The sequence below is a fragment of the Lepisosteus platostomus genome, chromosome 2 (assembly GCF_059453375.1).
Source record: "Lepisosteus platostomus isolate fLepPlt1 chromosome 2, fLepPlt1.hap1, whole genome shotgun sequence".
In the NCBI taxonomy this organism is placed as follows: domain Eukaryota; kingdom Metazoa; phylum Chordata; class Actinopteri; order Semionotiformes; family Lepisosteidae; genus Lepisosteus; species Lepisosteus platostomus.
The window spans coordinates 59,455,519-59,472,790 of NC_142612.1; the positions used below are offsets into that span (position 1 = coordinate 59,455,519).

Consider the following 17,272-nt stretch of genomic DNA (forward strand, 5'->3'; position numbering starts at 1 on the left):
TAAGGAAATGTCCTACATATTGCTACATTGACTGCTAGCCATATCTAAGGATAACATACCTAAAATGTTCATCTTATCTTACACTTCAAAGTCTTCAGTTTGAGGATTCAGGTTTTTCAATAAAATGTCAATTTAAGAGAATGTGTTTCCATCATTTTTGATTTTCACAAAATAAAATAAGATGGCAGGTGCTCTAAGTGATCTTTGATTATTTTGGGTTGTCTGTATGGGATAGTGTGAATTTTGTGAGGTTTCTAAGGGGGTCTCTGTGATATGGATTCTGTTACTACAGCTGCAGCCATCTAATCTAATAGTTTTGCCACCATAGACACCAAGGTGTACAGTGGTGACTTGCAACACTTCATTCTTATTTTTCCCTATTTGTCAAATGCAGGACTGCACTTCTCTGCCAGGTGGAGCAGTAAAGACTTAATTTTCTCAATTCATGAATATACAGCACTTCATATTGTAAGTCCCTTGACCTATTTTTATTTTAAGTTTGTTTTTATCTAAAGAGAAACATAATTAACATCAATCAGAGCTTCCCACAAAATTTAAAACTTCACCCCTTTGAAAACACCCCCCCCCCCCTCTGAAACCACACCTCCTGCAAAACCCCACCCCCTGCAGCTCTGGGCTGCTTGAGGAGATACAGAGATTAGTTTCATTTCTGCTGAAACAGCTCTTCTTCCTGTTTGTCATGTATTTAAGACCAGTTCATCTGCTTTCATTGACAGGGCCATGGATATTCAATATAAGGTTTTTTTTTCTGTTACCATTAACGTGCTTAAGACATGAACTGGTCTTTAAGGCCATGTTGTCATTGAGTAAATATATTACTAACAGGAAGAAGAGCTGTTTCAGCAGAAATGAAACTTATCTCTCTTTGTAGCCTCCTGGAGCAGCCCAGAGCTGCAGGGGGTGGGGTTTTGCAGGAGGTGTGGTTTTGGAGGGGGGGGGTGTTTTTAAAGGGGTGTACTACAAACAAACTGATTTTACTCTGTTAGTATCCCTACACATAACAAAGGACACCCCCTAGATTTAATCACTGCAAATGACTCCCACTGTTCTTCCCTTGATCTAGGCCTCTCTGACCACTTAGCTATTCTATTCAATCTATACTTACCTGTTTCATTTCCTACCTCCTCCCTCCTTATCCAACTTTTCTGGTTCCCTTCTGTCCAGCTTCTCTCTTCTTGACTCAGCATCCTTCAATAAACTAGTTACACACACAAAACCCACCACATCTATTTTAGATCCCATTCCCACCGCTTTATTTCAGTCCTGTTTCTCTTCTCTCTGTCCCATTGTCCTCAATATTATACATGAATCCACGAGCACTGGCATTGTACCAACGGTCCTCAAAACTGCTGCCATTACCCCCGTGCCAAAAAAGCCTAACATGGCTCTCGACAATCTTAATAATTTTCGCCCCATCTCCAACTTACCCTTTCTCTCTAAAATTCTAGAACGTGCTGTCACACTTCAGTTACATAACCACCTCATGACAAACAACCTTTTTGAACCCCTCCAATCTGGCTTCCGTCAACTTCACAGCACAGAAACTGCCCTGGTCAAAGTCACTAACGATCTTCTAATAGCTTCTGATTCTGGTTCTCTTTCTATACTCATCCTTCTTGATCTTAGTGCTGCTTTTGACACTGTTAACCATGACATCTTACTTTCTCGTCTTGAGACTGTGTTTGGAGTTTCTGACACTGCTCTCAAATGGTTCAAGCCTTACCGCATTGATCACGGTCACTTTGTCTCTCTTAATGGGTATAGGTTTGAAATTGGTCTTGTTAAGTCTGGTGTTCCTCCGGGCTCAATACTGGGCCTGTTGCTCTTCAGCATTTACATGTTTCATCACATGGGCTCAGCTGTCATTTCTATGCTGATGATACTCAAATAAACATCCATACCAAACCTGACACTGATGTGGCTGTCTCTATTCTATCTAATTGCATTTCTGACATAAAAACTTGGATGACTCAAAATTTTCTTCATCTTAACTGTGACAAGACTGAAGTCATGCTTATTGGCACCCCCATATTAAGTGGATTTAAAGAAGTAGGCTTCCAGTACATTAATGTTAAGTACTGTACTTTGAAGTACCATGCATAGTGGTCTAATGCAAAAGCTTTCAATCCGATGGATCCAGGCTCCATTAATTACATTAATTATTTTTAATTATTAATTAACAACAGAATTATTTTACCAAGAAAAAAAAGATTAAATGAAGCTACCATTTCATTTGTAGTCTCATGCAACACAAGTGCCACCTATCCATCTGTTTTGTGCAGTAAAGGGCTGAAAGTTGCACATGTTTTGATGGACGCGTCTGTTGGTTTCACATTCATATAGAATTCATATGGAATAACCAGTAGGTCAGAATAGAACTTTCTGTCTATAAAAATGTTCTAAAGAATTTCCAATTGATTTAGGAACAGACAGTGGACAGAGGATAAAATAAAAAATAATACCTCAAAGAGATTTTTGTAGCCCAATTGTAGCAGTTACCTTTTGTTGAAATTACATGGACATTTAAAAATATTCTGAATATTAAAATTATAAACAGAATGCATGTTACAGTCCATCTAAAATGTAAGGAAATAAATTAGTTCAGGCCCATCCTACTAAATTCATTTAATCATTATTACTTTATTCATTAAATGTTTTCTCAATAGAATTAATTAGAGCTCAGATTTTTCCTCAAATATGAGCTGAGCAGCTTTTCTGTCTCCTGCAGCCCCTTTTTGCCAAAAGTGGGAAGAGACCACAGTAGAAATGTCCTGAGTGTCTGTATTTCTCAGCAGAATCACCTGGAGGTCATAAAGTCACACACTCAGACGAGACTCCAGGAGAGAGAGTTTATGGAGTCACTCAGAGTGGGTTTTGAGCAGAGGAGTGGGTAACACTTAAACCCATATGAACAGCTGGGCACTGGACAGGCCAATACACCTAGGAAATACAAAACATAGCACAATAGTATTAGAAACTATCAGTGTCAGGGTAATACCTAGGTAAAATCTGAAGCACGAGAAATGACAAGAGAGTTCTTTATGTTGTTACATGTGTCATTTGCTGGTCACATTTTGAAAGTTCACATCTCAGAAAACCGAAATCCTTTTGTTTTAATCAGAGTAAATCATTTGAAACCATTGTTTCAATCAATCATCAGGAACCCATTTGCGCATCTGTGTTTATTTGCCTCTCAGTTGTTCTGCAGCTTGACAAAATACACCAAATGTTTTAAGTTTTCTGAGTTAAAATAACAGTGCAAACAAGATGTGTACTGCAAACAACACACCCCTGGCTCATATCAATTTATTCTTATCTGTGATGCATTAAACCAAGATACCAAGTTTTTTCTGGTATTAAAGTGACCAATAGACCAGTAAGAAAGCCCATCAGTTTCAATCTCTGCGATAATTCACTGTATGTCTCCTCACTCAGAGCTCTGCAAAGTCAGCAGTACAGGACACTGGCAGTATCTTTACTGAGCTGATCCACTCCTTTGTGCCAAGTCACTGCTGAACTCTTTATATTTTATCTCTAAGAAATCACTGCATTGGGGTTCACGGTTTCAGATGTCACTGTCTTCACTCACAGATTTGTACCTCAGAAAAAGACATAATGGGTGTGTGTTGAGCCTTCTGAAGATGCTCCCAAGCCATGGCTGAGTACTGCTCCTGGCACATGCTCAGCTACAGTCAACGACTGAAAGATTTACAGACTTATTTGGTTCTTCCCAGGTCTCCTGAAGCACATCTGCCTGTCCTGTCAGAGTCCTCCCATACAACAGCTCTAAGGGTCGAAGCCCTTTTATGAGGGCGTTTATTGAGATGCGTTCTGGGATCACACTGCAGCCAGCTGTCCCATTCATTGCCAGTATCCAACAGTATCCAACAAGGACTTACTAAGCATCATCTTGAGGGACTGATTGAGCTGCTCAACCAAGCTGTCTCTTTGAGGGTGGTAGGAGCTATACCACAGAGCCTTTACTTTCAATAACCAAAGAGGTAATTTATCTGAACACTTGAAGGGAAAGTGTCTTGACGGGTGATACATGAACTAAAATGTTTTGCCATGTCTCTGTAAATTCCTGACCAAGACACCTAGCAGCTATACATCACTTTTTCACTTGACCTACTGTATATGCTCTGGTAAAGGTATACAGTAGACTAATATAAAGTGTTTGTCTTGTCCCAGGAGTAACACATTCCTTCTTTCAGCTTGGTACTGGAGGATGCTTACAATACTCTCTAATTCTAAACAATAAATCCTCATCTATAATGAATTTGCATCCATTTATTTATGCTTTTCCTTTCTGTCTTATAAAATGGGAAATAAGCATATTGTATATCTAAACCAAAATGTAGGACTCTTTGAGCAATCTTCTCTAAGTGGCCTAGATTGACATGACTTAATGTTTAGTTTCTGTTCTTATAGCGCAGTTTCATTTGCATGGATAGGTTGCCATTCTTCTAGTTGATTTGTGCACACACAAATCAGTTAGATTGACAAGAGTAGTTCAAGTAGGGAGCTGTGTCAGCATGTGTAGGCTGCAAAGGAGCAAGTAAAAGTTTATTCCATGCTGAAAAGAGAAGAAAAACACAATTTCTCAGCTGTAAAGCCTTCAGAGCTCCACACCCGAAGAAGGCCCCACAGCCGAAACATTCTTTTCTTCTCTTTTCAGCATGGAATAAGCCTTTACTTTTTAGATTGACAAGATGCAAATATTATACAGATGTAAACACATGTTTTGTAATCAAATTAGTCCCAATAACTACATCATAGGGTTGATTCTGCACTGCTGCTATCTTTATTGAACACTGCTGGTTTAATACAGGTAAAATAACATCAACACAGAAATATTTACTTCTGTCACCAAGGATAGAGCAAATACTAGGATTTCCAAGTTTCAAATAGGCTCACTGTTATTTTCCAGGCAGTAGGCATGGCAAAAAGTAGATTTGCTTTTGTCATAAGAAAACAAAAGCACCCCTGGAATTCTTCTTAGAATTCTCTTTAGAATAGTCTCTCCACTACTCGACCAGTCCCTGATTGGTTGATCAAGGTGAGATATGAGTCACTTACTACTGACACTTAGGAATGCAGTCCAGATGTCCTTTTAGCACTCCCTAGACAGATAGGCGCCAATGGATGACCATTGATCATGATAGCCAGGCTAAGCTTAGTGCCATTAGGGAGCTGTCCCTTATCTAAAAAAAACATCTTTAAATCAGCCTGCGTGAATAGCTTCTCTGTGGCTGCACCACAGAGATGAAAAGGGAGATGGGGCCTCATTTGGGAAAGAACAGCAACACTTAATTCTGTCTTATTAACAAGCATTGCCACTATAAGAGTATAGTATATGATACAGTAAAGTAATACAGATATAAATTAAACACTATCTCCTGTGTAATCAGAGTTCTAGAGTGTCCAATAGAGTAGAGGAATACAGATGTGATCAGAGCTACAGAGTATCCAGTACAGAAGAGGAGTACAACTGTAAATTATAAACTCTCTCCTATGTGATCAGAGTACCAGAGTGCCCAGTACAGTAGTGGAATACAGGTATAAATTAACCACTGTTGTACAGTATCTTTCTTCAATGATCCTCCAAATAGAAAGACCCTGTTCAACTACTGGTGTACATGAGTATGGTTTAAAGACATCCAATTTAATCTTTATTTGTATTTTCTTTCTATGTTTATATTTTATTTTGCTTCTTTTCCTCTCACTCTGGCTTTCTACTCCAACTGGCACAGAGTCACACTGGAGCTAATAAAGATAAGCCCATACCCAACCCCAAATCCAGGATACAGGGGCTCGCTGAATGAGGTCTGGACTCTATGCAGGAGGGCTACCGTGTCTCCAGAGACATTATAAAATGACAGAGTCCCAGCCACATGATCCACATACACTCCTATTCTGGAAGATGGAGGGACAGTTACTGCAGTGTTCTCTTTACTGTGAAGAAAACAGCAACTGGAACCAGAGCAGAACAAACTCCAGGACTTGTCATTGTGTCCAAGTCGACAGTCGTCATCACCGTCTCCTTTCCTGCTGATTCCTTTATATGTGACACTTATATAAACCCCTATTCCACTCCACTGCACCTCCCAGTAAAAGCACATCCCAGACAGCCCCTCTCTGCAGAGCAATTGTCTCCAGCTGTCAAATCTCTCAGGGGAATCAGGATAATTCTGTTCCTCTTCACTCCAGCACACCTTCCTGTTCCCCTCAGATAGGCAGAGGTCTCTATGGGCTGTGTTGAGGTCCAGTGTGAGATGACAGAAGTCTGAGTGGAGAGAAGAGGGCAGTTAGAACACAGACAGGCGGAACAGACTTAGTGGTCCCAAAGCCCATTTGAAAATGTCGATTCCTCCTGTCAGTACCAAGGCTGATTATGGATCGTATTTCAGAATTTTTCCCACAGACCAGCAGGAACATCTCTGGCTCACATGTCAGCTAGCCTGTTTCAGAGGTTCCTTTTGCAACCTGGTTCTCTCCCAATGACACATCCTGGTCTTTCTGTCTGTGGATCCATCAGTCTGTTTCTCATACATTGTATGTCATTGTACCGCACTGAGTGTCTGATGGCAGAATAGATCTGCAAGGCCTGATTCTCATGTGAAAATGCAGATTCTCTGAATGCTGACCGTTAGGGGTCTGTCGCCTCTCATTACCAGTGTGAGCACTCTGATAATCTTTACACTGCTCCCTTACACTACTCATGACTCATGGTTTCCCAAGTAATTGTGAAATTTTTGCTGAACCGGGTCTCGGGTTCATCCTCTGGTCCTGTTGTTTCACTGATGTGGAGATTCTACCCTGAAGTGTGCAAACTACAACCCAGAACGTGCTTACTCCGGGTCCCGAAACCCCACCTTTGGTGACACCCTGAGCTTCTCAGGATCCTAAAAGAAGTTGCCGTAACCATACTTATAACCCTATCCTGTAACATTATAATAATTACCCAACAACCAGATGTTAATCATACCATAATCCTTGCTGTGACCATGTGGTGTGAGCCATACAGATATATCTACATCAGAGCATGTTCTGTAAACCACCAGGCATTTCTCTATTTATTGAGCAGGGGCTTATGTTTAAAATATAACCCACTCCAGGATTTTTGAGAAGTTCCTGTTGACAATGTTGTCACTAGGGATGTGTGAGAATAACTGGTTGGACCTTATGCGGTGCTGAGAGAGTAGTTTGAATGAGTTTGGCGTCCAAATCCCAGGAGCGAAAGGCAGAATATGAGGTCGAGGTAGGAAGGCTTGGTCTGGTTTCCGGAGTGTTAGGTAGAGAGTATCAAAATCGAAAAGACGCTAGACAGAGACAAAGTCGAGGCCAGAGACAGGACAGGGTCAGGTACCCAGAAGTCAGGTCAGAAAGGTACGCGCACTAGAGAAAGTCAAAAGTTGATCTCAACAGTGAGAGGAGTGAGAGGGTATACATAGGAAAAAGGTGTGAGAAGTGCTAATAGCTTAACTAGTGCGCAGGTGTTGACGGAGAGTGGTGCATGCGGGAATATGGTTCATGACACCTGTCCCCCCCATGTGTCCGGGATTATTAAGAACTACAGTATGTGAGAGTCACTCTCAGCAACCGGCCGAGGCCTGCACTCTTTTCTACATGTGACTGAGATCTCATCGCGGCCCCCTCAATGCATCCCAAGAGAACTAACCTCCTGCAGGATTCCCCTACACCCAAACCCCATGTGCAGACTCACGGAAAACCCTCGCAGCAGCCTCTACACAAACAGTGGAATTAACGGTCTACCTTCCACAGACACCTCAGGGTCTGGATACCCCAAAAACTCGAATCCCTGCTAGGAATTTAAACCACAGCCTTTTAACCCTTTCAGGGAACTGAAACAACAAACCCCCATGTCACCTTGACCAATTTTATTCCTTCCTTCCTTCACCCCCTAGTTCTCCCCCTATGTCAAATCCTAGAATTACTGTCTCTGTGTCGTCAAGGTGTGTTAATGTGTGTTGCATCCTTCTAGGGTGTTTGTATGTTATTGTACTGCTCTCTGTTGATTTTCAGAATTAAACTGTATTTCATCCTGTTGAATTTGTGTGTGTGTCAGTGTGTGAGTTTCAGGGTGTGTATCAGAATGTTTATTAGCGTGTCTCTGTTATGGGGTTGAGCTCCAGGTATCTTTCAGTGGAGAGTTTGGGTGGAAACAGACTCACAGTTTAAAAGCTCTGCTCTGGTCCTGGGCTCTGGGGCCTGCAAACTGTAAACATGACTCACTGGGAAAACACAGAAAGAAATGTCTGATTATTTATTTATTGTAGTGTTGATTCGATATTTATCAGCAAGAAATATAATAAATATTGTTACAAACAGGGGGTTACAAAATTGTGGATATCAGGAAATGACCAAGCATATTCATCAATAAGTCAATTAAATAATCATAAAATAACCCCCAGACTATAAAGAGTAATTTGCCAGAAATATACCAGAGCGGTTGGTATAATTAGAGGCACCTGAGTTCTTTGTTCTTTGATTCTTTGGTGAATTCAGTCACACTGGGTAAACAAACATTTATTAATAATGTTTCTATTTAGAACCTTACAAACAAGACATTCCTGAGGCCTACACCATAACCACTCAGAAAAACCCCAGACTTTTCTTATATAATGCCTATGAAGACCAAAATAAGAAAATGCTGTCTTCTAAACTAAGCAGAATACAACCTAAAGTTAAATCTGTCTCTTTTAAACAAAATGCACTCACTAACCAGGAGAGACTGTTTTTAACTGAAGGATTCCTTCTACAGGAAATCTGTTTCCTAAAACAACTGAATGGCAAGCTCTCTTAATTGGGTTTAAATACTAAACTCAAATCTGGTCTTTATGGATGATCTTAACCAGGCACACACTTTATTTTCTCCTGTCTCGTACTGCATGTGTGTTTCTGTCTTTCTGACTCTTACGTGCTTGTTTTTATGCCGAGTTCCTAGACTGTTGATGACACTCTTAATGATTTAAAAATAATTTAATTAACTAAGGTAAACCAAAGTAAATGTTAAGATTGCCTTGATCACTGAATCTTGTACTCCTACATCTTGGCGAACATGCCCTTGCTTTGTCCCTTATATCTGGACACTTCAATAGTCACAATAGCTGTAACAATATGTCTTTACTATATACTCTAATATGATGTGTATATACAGTGCCTTGCGAAAGTATTCGGCCCCCTTGAACTTTTCAACCTTTTGCCACATTTCAGGCTTCAAACATAAAGATATAAATTTTTTATTTTATGTGAAGAATCACCAACAAGTGGGACACAATTGTGAAGTGGAACGAATGGATTTTTGAAACTTTTTTAACTAATAAAAAAATGAAAAGTGGGGCGTGCAAAATTATTCGGCCCCTTTACTTTCAGTGCAGCAAACTCACTCCAGAAGTTCAGCGAGGATCTCTGAATGATCCAATGTTGTCCTAAATGACTGATGGTGATAAATAGAATCCACCTGTGTGTAATCAAGTCTCTGTATAAATGCACCTGCTCTGTAATAGTCTCAAGGTTCTGTTGAAAGCGCAGAGAGCATCATGAAGACCAAGGAACACACCAGGCAGGTCCGTAATACTGTTGTGGAGAAGTTTAAAGCCGGATTTGGATACAAAAAGATTTCCCAAGCTTCAAACATCCCAAGGAGCACTGTGCAAGCGATCATCTTGAAATGGAAGGAGTATCAGACCACTGCAAATCTACCAAGACCTGGCCGTCCCTCTAAACTTTCAGCTCAGACAAGGAGAAGACTGATCAGAGATGCAGCCAAGAGGCCCATGATCACTCTGGATGAACTGCAGAGAACTACAGCTGAGGTGGGAGAGTCTGTCCATAGGACAACAATCAGTCTTACACTGCACAAATCTGGCCTTTATGGAAGAGTGGCAAGAAGAAAGCCATTTCTCAAAGATATCCATAAAAAGTCTCATCTAAAGTTTGCCACAAGCCACCTGGGAGACACCCCAAACATGTGGAAGAAGGTGCTCTGGTCAGATGAAACCAAAATCGAACTTTTTGGCCACAATGCAAAACGATATGTTTGGCGTAAAAGCAACACAGCTCATCACCCTCAACACACCATCCCCACTGTCAAACATGGTGGTGGCAGCATCATGGTTTGGGCCTGCTTTTCTTCAGCAGGGACAGGGAAGGTGGTTAAAATTGAGGGGAAGATGGATGCAGCCAAATACAGGACCATTCTGGATGAAAACCTGTTGGAGTCTGCAAAAGACCTGAAACTGGGACGGAGATTTATCTTCCAACAAGACAATGATCCCAAACATACAGCAAAATCTACAAAGGAATGGTTCACAAATAAACGTATCCAGGTGTTTGAATGGCCAAGTCAAAGTCCAGACCTGAATCCAATCGAGAATCTGTGGAAAGAGCTGAAAACTGCTGTTCACAAACGCTCTCCATCCAACCTCACTGAGCTCGAGCTGTTTTGCAAGGAAGAATGGGCAAGAATTTCAGTCTCTCGATGTGCAAAACTGATAGAGACATACCCCAAGCGACTTGCAGCTGTAATCGCAGCAAAAGGTGGCTCTACAAAGTATTAACGCAAGGGGGCCGAATAATTTTGCACGCCCCACTTTTCATTTTTTTATTAGTTAAAAAAGTTTCAAAAATCCAATAGATTTCGTTCCACTTCACAATTGTGTCCCACTTGTTGGTGATTCTTCACATAAAATAAAAAAATTATATTTTTATGTTTGAAGCCTGAAATGTGGCAAAAGGTTGAAAAGTTCAAGGGGGCCGAATACTTTCGCAAGGCACTGTATATTACTCTAAGTTAATTGTACTGCACATACTGTAACAGGACTGTGGTTAGCATGGCTGCCTTGCAAATCTAGGGCCCCAGGTTCAAGTCCGGAGCTGCGTGTTTGTATATTCTCCCTGTGTTCACCTGGCTTCCCTCCAGTTCTCTGGTTTATTCACATAGTACAAAAACATACTGGTAGGTTAATTGGGTTCTGGGACATTGTCCCTGGTGTGAGTGTGTGCATGTCTGTGCCTGTGTGACTGGTGTGCTGTCCTCAGTGTAATGTGCCTTGTGCCTGTTGCTTGGGTAGGCTCTAGCTCCCCTATGACCCTGAATGGATGAAGCGGTTAGAAAATAGATGGATGTTGTACTGTACTTTGACTGTAGCTGTAGGGCTGTTATACTGTAGTGGTATACATTAGCCTCCATTGTAACAAGACTGTTTCATGCACTGGGACTGTGCACCTATTTTAGCAGGACAACTCTACTGTACTGTGACTTAATTCTTATTTTAACAGAACTATAAAACCTTACTGTGACTGTAGCCCCTATTATAGCAGGACTGACTGTAGCCTCTGTTGTAATGAGATGACATGTATACTATTCTCCTGTTACTTTAGCTCCTGTTTTGTACAGAAAATCTAGTTACAAGGAAAACAGAAAATTCATTAGCATTTTAGAATGACTTCAGATTACGTTTCTCCACTAACCTGTCCTGGAGATCTTGTCAAATCCCCCTTTGCAGATGTCCTCCAGTTGCTCTTTCAGTCCTGACAAAGCTTCCTTCACAATCTCAGGAGAGAAGTATGGATTGACAGTTATGTGTGGTGAGTCTTCAGCTCCAGGAAAGACACAGAGAGACTGGACATTCTACAGCAAGGACGAGAGAGAGAGGTTTTCAGTCAAACACAATGGGCTCCAAAACACATTGCTGCATGGAGGCCAGGAACAGCTCCATTGGAGAGCTCTGTGTTGGAGACACCCTTCAGTACTGCAGATTGTCTTGGAGCAGTGATGTTACCTGGAGGAAATGGATGTGATCTTCTGTGTGTGAAAGCTGGTTCAGTTCATCATTTCTCCTCTTCAACTCAGTGATCTCCTGCTCCAGTTGCACTAAGAGTCCTTCAGCCTGATTCACTGCTTCCCTCTCTTGAGCTCTGATCAGGTGTCGAATGTCAGAACATTTTCCATCAATGAAGCGGATCAGAGCATGAAGGATCCTGACAGGGTCCTTTATGTTTGCCTGTGCAGAGCTCTGATTGAGGAGACACACAGCAGATTATTACAGAGGAAAACACTCACATTTAAACTGATGGGCATTTCTTGGGCAAACTAGTGGTGAAGGCCTGCTCTTAAAACTAGAGAAAAAAGTCAGAGTTATTGTTAAACTATTCTTGGTATAATGTACTAAAAATATATTGCACATATTGTGTTTTCTAAGGATAGTAGTCTGTCCAGTGTCCAGGTATTAGAAATGTCAGTGTTATCCACTCCTTGGTGCTATACCCACACTGAGCGAATTCACAGCCTGTCTCAGCTTCTTCTTCTTCTTCATTTTATTCTGGAGTCTCTGCTGAGTTTGTGTCTGTGTCACCCCCAGCTGCTTCTGTGAAGAAATAAAGACACTCAGGTTTCTCCCCACACTCCTGGAGTTTCTGTGTTTTAGAGTATCTGAAGGGAAGAATTTTTTTTTTTTCATTGCTGAGGCAAGCTGGCCCAAGGAAGACCTGTAATAGTGACACTAGAGGCCGCTGAAATTACCATTTCAAAGACTTACAGGATATTTTAGTCAGTTGCACACTCTTCACAGATTATTCATAGAAGGTAATGACTTTTATTCATGTAAATTCTCACATAAATTTTAGCAGTGGCTTGTCTCACGGTGATAGTGGTGGTAGGAGTCAGGGTATGAGTAGCCTGGTGCAGAGATAGTGATCCTTGAAATTGTTTTGTACTACTATTAGTTATTAAATTCTGGTTGTAGCCCATATGGAAAACAGTACAAAAGGCAAACAGAAAATGAGGATATATACTTTAAGTGTAGAATTTAAATTGAGAGATGTTCTTTTAAACTGAATGACCTAGGTTTAGAATACTGTATACTATTTTGGTCACCACATTATTGAAAAGATGTTGTTGCTCTGGACTGACAACAGATGTATTCCCAGGCTAAAAGTAGTGTCCTACACTCACAGGCTAAAAGAACCGCTTCTTTACCCTAGGTCATTTCGCTAACCATTTGCACTCAGAATTCCTCAAAGGGCTGGATGATTCAGCCAGGGCTCTCAGCAACACAGGGACCTTGCAACGTGCTGAGCTTGATGGTATGCACTGCATTTCTGAAGGGATTTGATGTCTTCAAAGACTGAGATTTCAGAGGTAGGCATTCCAGAGGAGGCTGTCTGGCCTAGATTTTCTCATACTCCTCTGTGTGCAGGAATCTCAGTTGCAAGCCCAGATTTGAAAAACACAGATCTGGTGATTCTATATTAGATGAGAATAATGTTTGCTGATTGAATAACTAATAATAGCTGATGATTCTAACATTGAGACGAAATAAATTAAAGGACTGAATTTGTCAGCCTTAAAAAGCAAAGATGACAAGATTATCCCATATAAGAATGCATATCTCTCAAAGGGAATTTTAATGTCAACTTATTGTATTTCTTCAGGACAAACAATGAAAGCATGAACTGGAGGACAGAATGAGAACCACATGACAGTCCATTTAACATTGACAATAGGAGACATCATTTCATGCAGAAGTTTTTGAATGCTGGAAGAGACTACCCATAATTGATTATGACTGGGATATTTAAATAGCCTCCATCCAGTTACAGTCCGATTGTTCTTGTTATATTCACTGTGGTAACATGTTAGTTTAGAAGAACCCACAATCTTTTCCCTTTGAACACATACTAGTTCCTCATGTTGGATTCCCAAGTGTCTGCTCTGAGCTAGTCAGCAGGGTCAGTCTGCAGATCTCAGCCCAGTGAGATACTAGCTGCCAGGTGGTCCTTCTCAGTCTGGAAGAGTTATGACTAAAAGAGGCTCTGCCACTGGGTCAATAAAACCCATTTCCACCTCTTATATCTCCTGAGAAGGAGAGGATGGGGACTTGGATTAACCTGGAAACTGGGAGCAGAAACTTGGCTCCCTCTTCAACAGCACTGACTGGCTTGCAACATCCACAGGCTATCAAGACACAAAAGTGATCAAACTGCTCAATTTCACATATATGCACTTTAGAAATACAACTTGCTTTGAGCTGAAATATATTCCTCAAGAAAACAACTGTGTAGGAGGCATCTGCATTTGGAGCTGAGGGAATTAGAAGATCTGCAAATGTCGTGACAAAGACAAACAGCTGCAGTGGCACAGGGTTCAAGGCAGGACTGTGAGCTCACACGTCCCAGACAGGGAAAAAAAGGAAAATATAGAAAAGGCACTCAAGCCTTTCAGAGAAGGGAGGAAATATAGGTAGCTAGAAAACCTAATCAATTAAACACTTTCCCCAAAGCCTGCGGCCTGGAGCCAGGTTACAACCAAGGACTCTGCACTCTGCCACCATTCTTGAAATGTTTTATTCTTGATCACTCTGTTGGTGAAGTGTACAGACATGTCAGTGTGTGATGAAATGAGTCCATGAATCAGTTGACTCAGCTCAGAGTTGGATTTTCATCATTACTAATGAATTAACATGAGTGAGGGGTGAGGACAAACCTTTCAATCCGGTCATGACAATGGCTATGAAAAGAGTTTTCTTTTAAGATATAATCATCCATTTCACTGCTCAAACTATACCTGTACTACGCTATTGAGCCCAGATAAGGATGTATGAACTGTCTGTAGCTATATGAATACATAGAGACAAAAAACTGAGTTATAAGCCTGTTTTGAAAGTTCTCCTACCAGCCCAGTAGGAATCATTTTGATAATAGACAAATTCAACATTAAATATTCAGATATTCAGCCTTTTGGAAGCTTGAGAAAATCAGTCTCACTTCCGGCTGATGCTAATGTATACATTTTCAAAGGAAATGAAATATAAATGTGTAAGACAAAACCATCAATAAATTCACAGAACCTTGCGTACACTCTTACTAGCCCCTGTATCAGACAGATTAGATGTCACCTGATTTACAAACTCAAAGTCCTCACCTGTTTCTCAGTCCTCTCTTCTGCAGCTGAGACTGTATCATGGCCTCTGTGTTCATACATTTTGCACAAATAACAAATACATTTCTGATCAGTACGGCAATAAATCTCCAAGGGTTTCTCATGACTGGAACAGATCCTCTCCTGCAAAGGTCCTATAGTATCGACCAGCTTGTGTCTGTTTCCTGGGTTGAGCTCATAGTGAAGATCGAGGTGAGTGTGACAGTAAGAGGCCAGACACACCAGACAGGATTTCACAGCTCTCATCTGTCTCTCATTGCAGACATCACACGGCACATCTCCAGGACCAGCAGGGTTATCAGCTGGATAAGGACGCTTATCCCCCCTCCTCTTCAGTTTCTCCACCACTGCAGCCAGAGTGGTGTTTCTTCTTAGATCAGGTCTTGGGGTGAAGGTCTGTCTGCACTGGGGGCACTTGTAGACACGAGTATCTTCATTCCTATCCCAGTAGGTCTTAATACAGTCCATACAGTAATTGTGTCCACAAGGAAGCGTCACTGGATACTTTAGCAAATCCAGACACACTGAACAGATGAACTCATCCTGTGAAACTGAAATCTTGCCTTCTGCCATTTTTCCTGGTTAGTAAAAACTGCAGAATGAGGAGTCGTAGAGACAGGGGTACTGTGAGGCTATTCCTAGTAAAATGAAACTTATCTCTGAGTGAGACTTCCTGGTTCTCCACAGAGCTATACAGAGGTGCAGGGGGTGTGGTTTTCAGAAAAATGGGTGTGGTTTTCGATACTGACAGAGAGCAGAGAGAAGTTTTAATTCATGAAGTGTGTTTGATATCAGTGGTGACTCCTGTACAGGGATCATTTGACCCCAATGGGGTAGGCCAGCAGTAATGATATTAGTTTTACTCATTTAAACTAGTTTTGCTGCCACAAGAGTCACACTCTCACTTGGGTTTCATTTAGCCTAGGTTTGGTATTTAAACCCTGGGAGGAGCCTGCTCCAGTCAAACTGTCGTGTGGGGCCACTTTTAACTGGGCCACTTATAACAGGGATTATAACCCATAATCGAACACCTGCAAAGCATAGGCCAAACACCAGAGAACCAATAAACCATTATTGGTCATTTTAACTATAAACCATACATCTTTTAATTGTCATCTGTACTCATGATATAGTCATTAGCCCAAACTGTATAACCCAACATACATAACAACAACATCAGTCTCTGAAGCCCACTGGCACCAACCAACTTCAGGGCACAGGACACAACTAAAAAAAATTAATGAAAGTCAAACACAGAACAAGACAAATAACACTACCCTACCCACTGGGACACACACAAACACAACACATACTGGAATGCTGCACTACCCTAAACAGACAAGACACACTAGCTGAGTACATGACTACAGTACGTAAATTAAATGCAGGTAATAACACTGTGGGATATTAACTCTTTTCTCGAGAACTAACTCACACCGGTTTGTGCACTCTTTACTCTGCACAACCTCCTCGCTTCTCTAGACCCAGCTATTAACCGTACTCTACTGCCCTCTAGTGGCACCAACAGTAAATCCAATCTACTTCTTACCTTCCCCTTTAAGTCTGGTTTTTTTTTAAGTTGGCAAACATTTGGTTATACTCCTTTACACAACTACAACTCAACTGAACTTTTAAACTTCCCAGAAAACAATGATTATATGTTTTTACAGTTCACAATCTTCAAAACTAACTTTGAAGTTTGTTCATTCTCCATGAGCGATGCAGCTTGTTGTCCACTCCTGAATTGTGGGGTTTCTCTGGGCAGGTTTTCTCCACTTGCTGTCCAGCTTCTATCACCTCCCTGTTTTCTTCCAGTGTTGCCCCTGCATGGTGGTTTCTGCTGTTATGGGCTCATGAGAGAAAACACAACATTTCAGCTGTGAAGCCTTCTTTGAAGGCTTTGAAGGCTTTTGTCTTTGAAGAAGGCTTCACAGCTGAAATGTTGTGTTTTCTCTCTTCTCTTTCCAGCATGGAATAAACCTATTACTTGTTCCTTTGCAGACTTCGCATGCTGACGCAGCTACAGTACCCACCTGAACTGATGAAATTAGTTTAGAACTGCCTTCCACCCTCGTGGTGGGTTAATTATTTGCGCCCCTCACAGAAAGCATCCGTCCTCACACCCAACTGAATTTGTCTAAATCTGTACAGTACAAAGCCACATTTTTGGGGTTGTTGTTTTCAAACTTTAAATACACAGTCTCTAAATAGGATAGGGTCTGTACCTGTCCTTGATCTGACTTGGCTGTCTTCCACCAGGCCAGTGTCTGCACTCTCAAAGAGCAA

At 41.2% G+C, this 17,272-nt stretch overlaps 1 protein-coding gene across 1 annotated transcript; it reads right to left on the minus strand.

Annotated features, from left to right (window-relative positions):
- Window positions 1-4,802: 4,802 nt before the first annotated feature.
- LOC148676637 (E3 ubiquitin-protein ligase TRIM16-like) lies at window positions 4,803-15,637 on the minus strand. The gene is made up of 6 exons (XM_088610101.1): window positions 14,969-15,637; window positions 12,318-12,413; window positions 11,829-12,062; window positions 11,518-11,677; window positions 8,217-8,276; window positions 4,803-6,307 (listed from the first exon to the last, which is right to left on the minus strand). The coding sequence occupies exons 1-6, from the start codon at window positions 15,557-15,559 to the stop codon at window positions 5,757-5,759; spliced, it is 1,692 nt and encodes a 563-aa protein (XP_088466227.1). The 5' UTR covers window positions 15,560-15,637; the 3' UTR covers window positions 4,803-5,756.
- Window positions 15,638-17,272: the final 1,635 nt, after the last annotated feature.

Excerpts from the sequence above, each read along its gene's own strand:
- LOC148676637 (XM_088610101.1), bottom strand. The coding sequence starts at position 15,559 with ATGGCAGAAGGCAAGATTTCAGTTTCACAGGATGAGTTCATCTGTTCA. Across the intron at positions 12,414-14,968 it reads AAGAGAGGACTGAGAAACAG|AAGCAGCTGGGGGTGACACA; the intron begins GTGAGGACTTTG and ends ATTTCTTCACAG. Across the intron at positions 12,063-12,317 it reads AGGCTGTGAATTCGCTCAGT|AGCTCTGCACAGGCAAACAT; the intron begins GTGGGTATAGCA and ends CTCCTCAATCAG.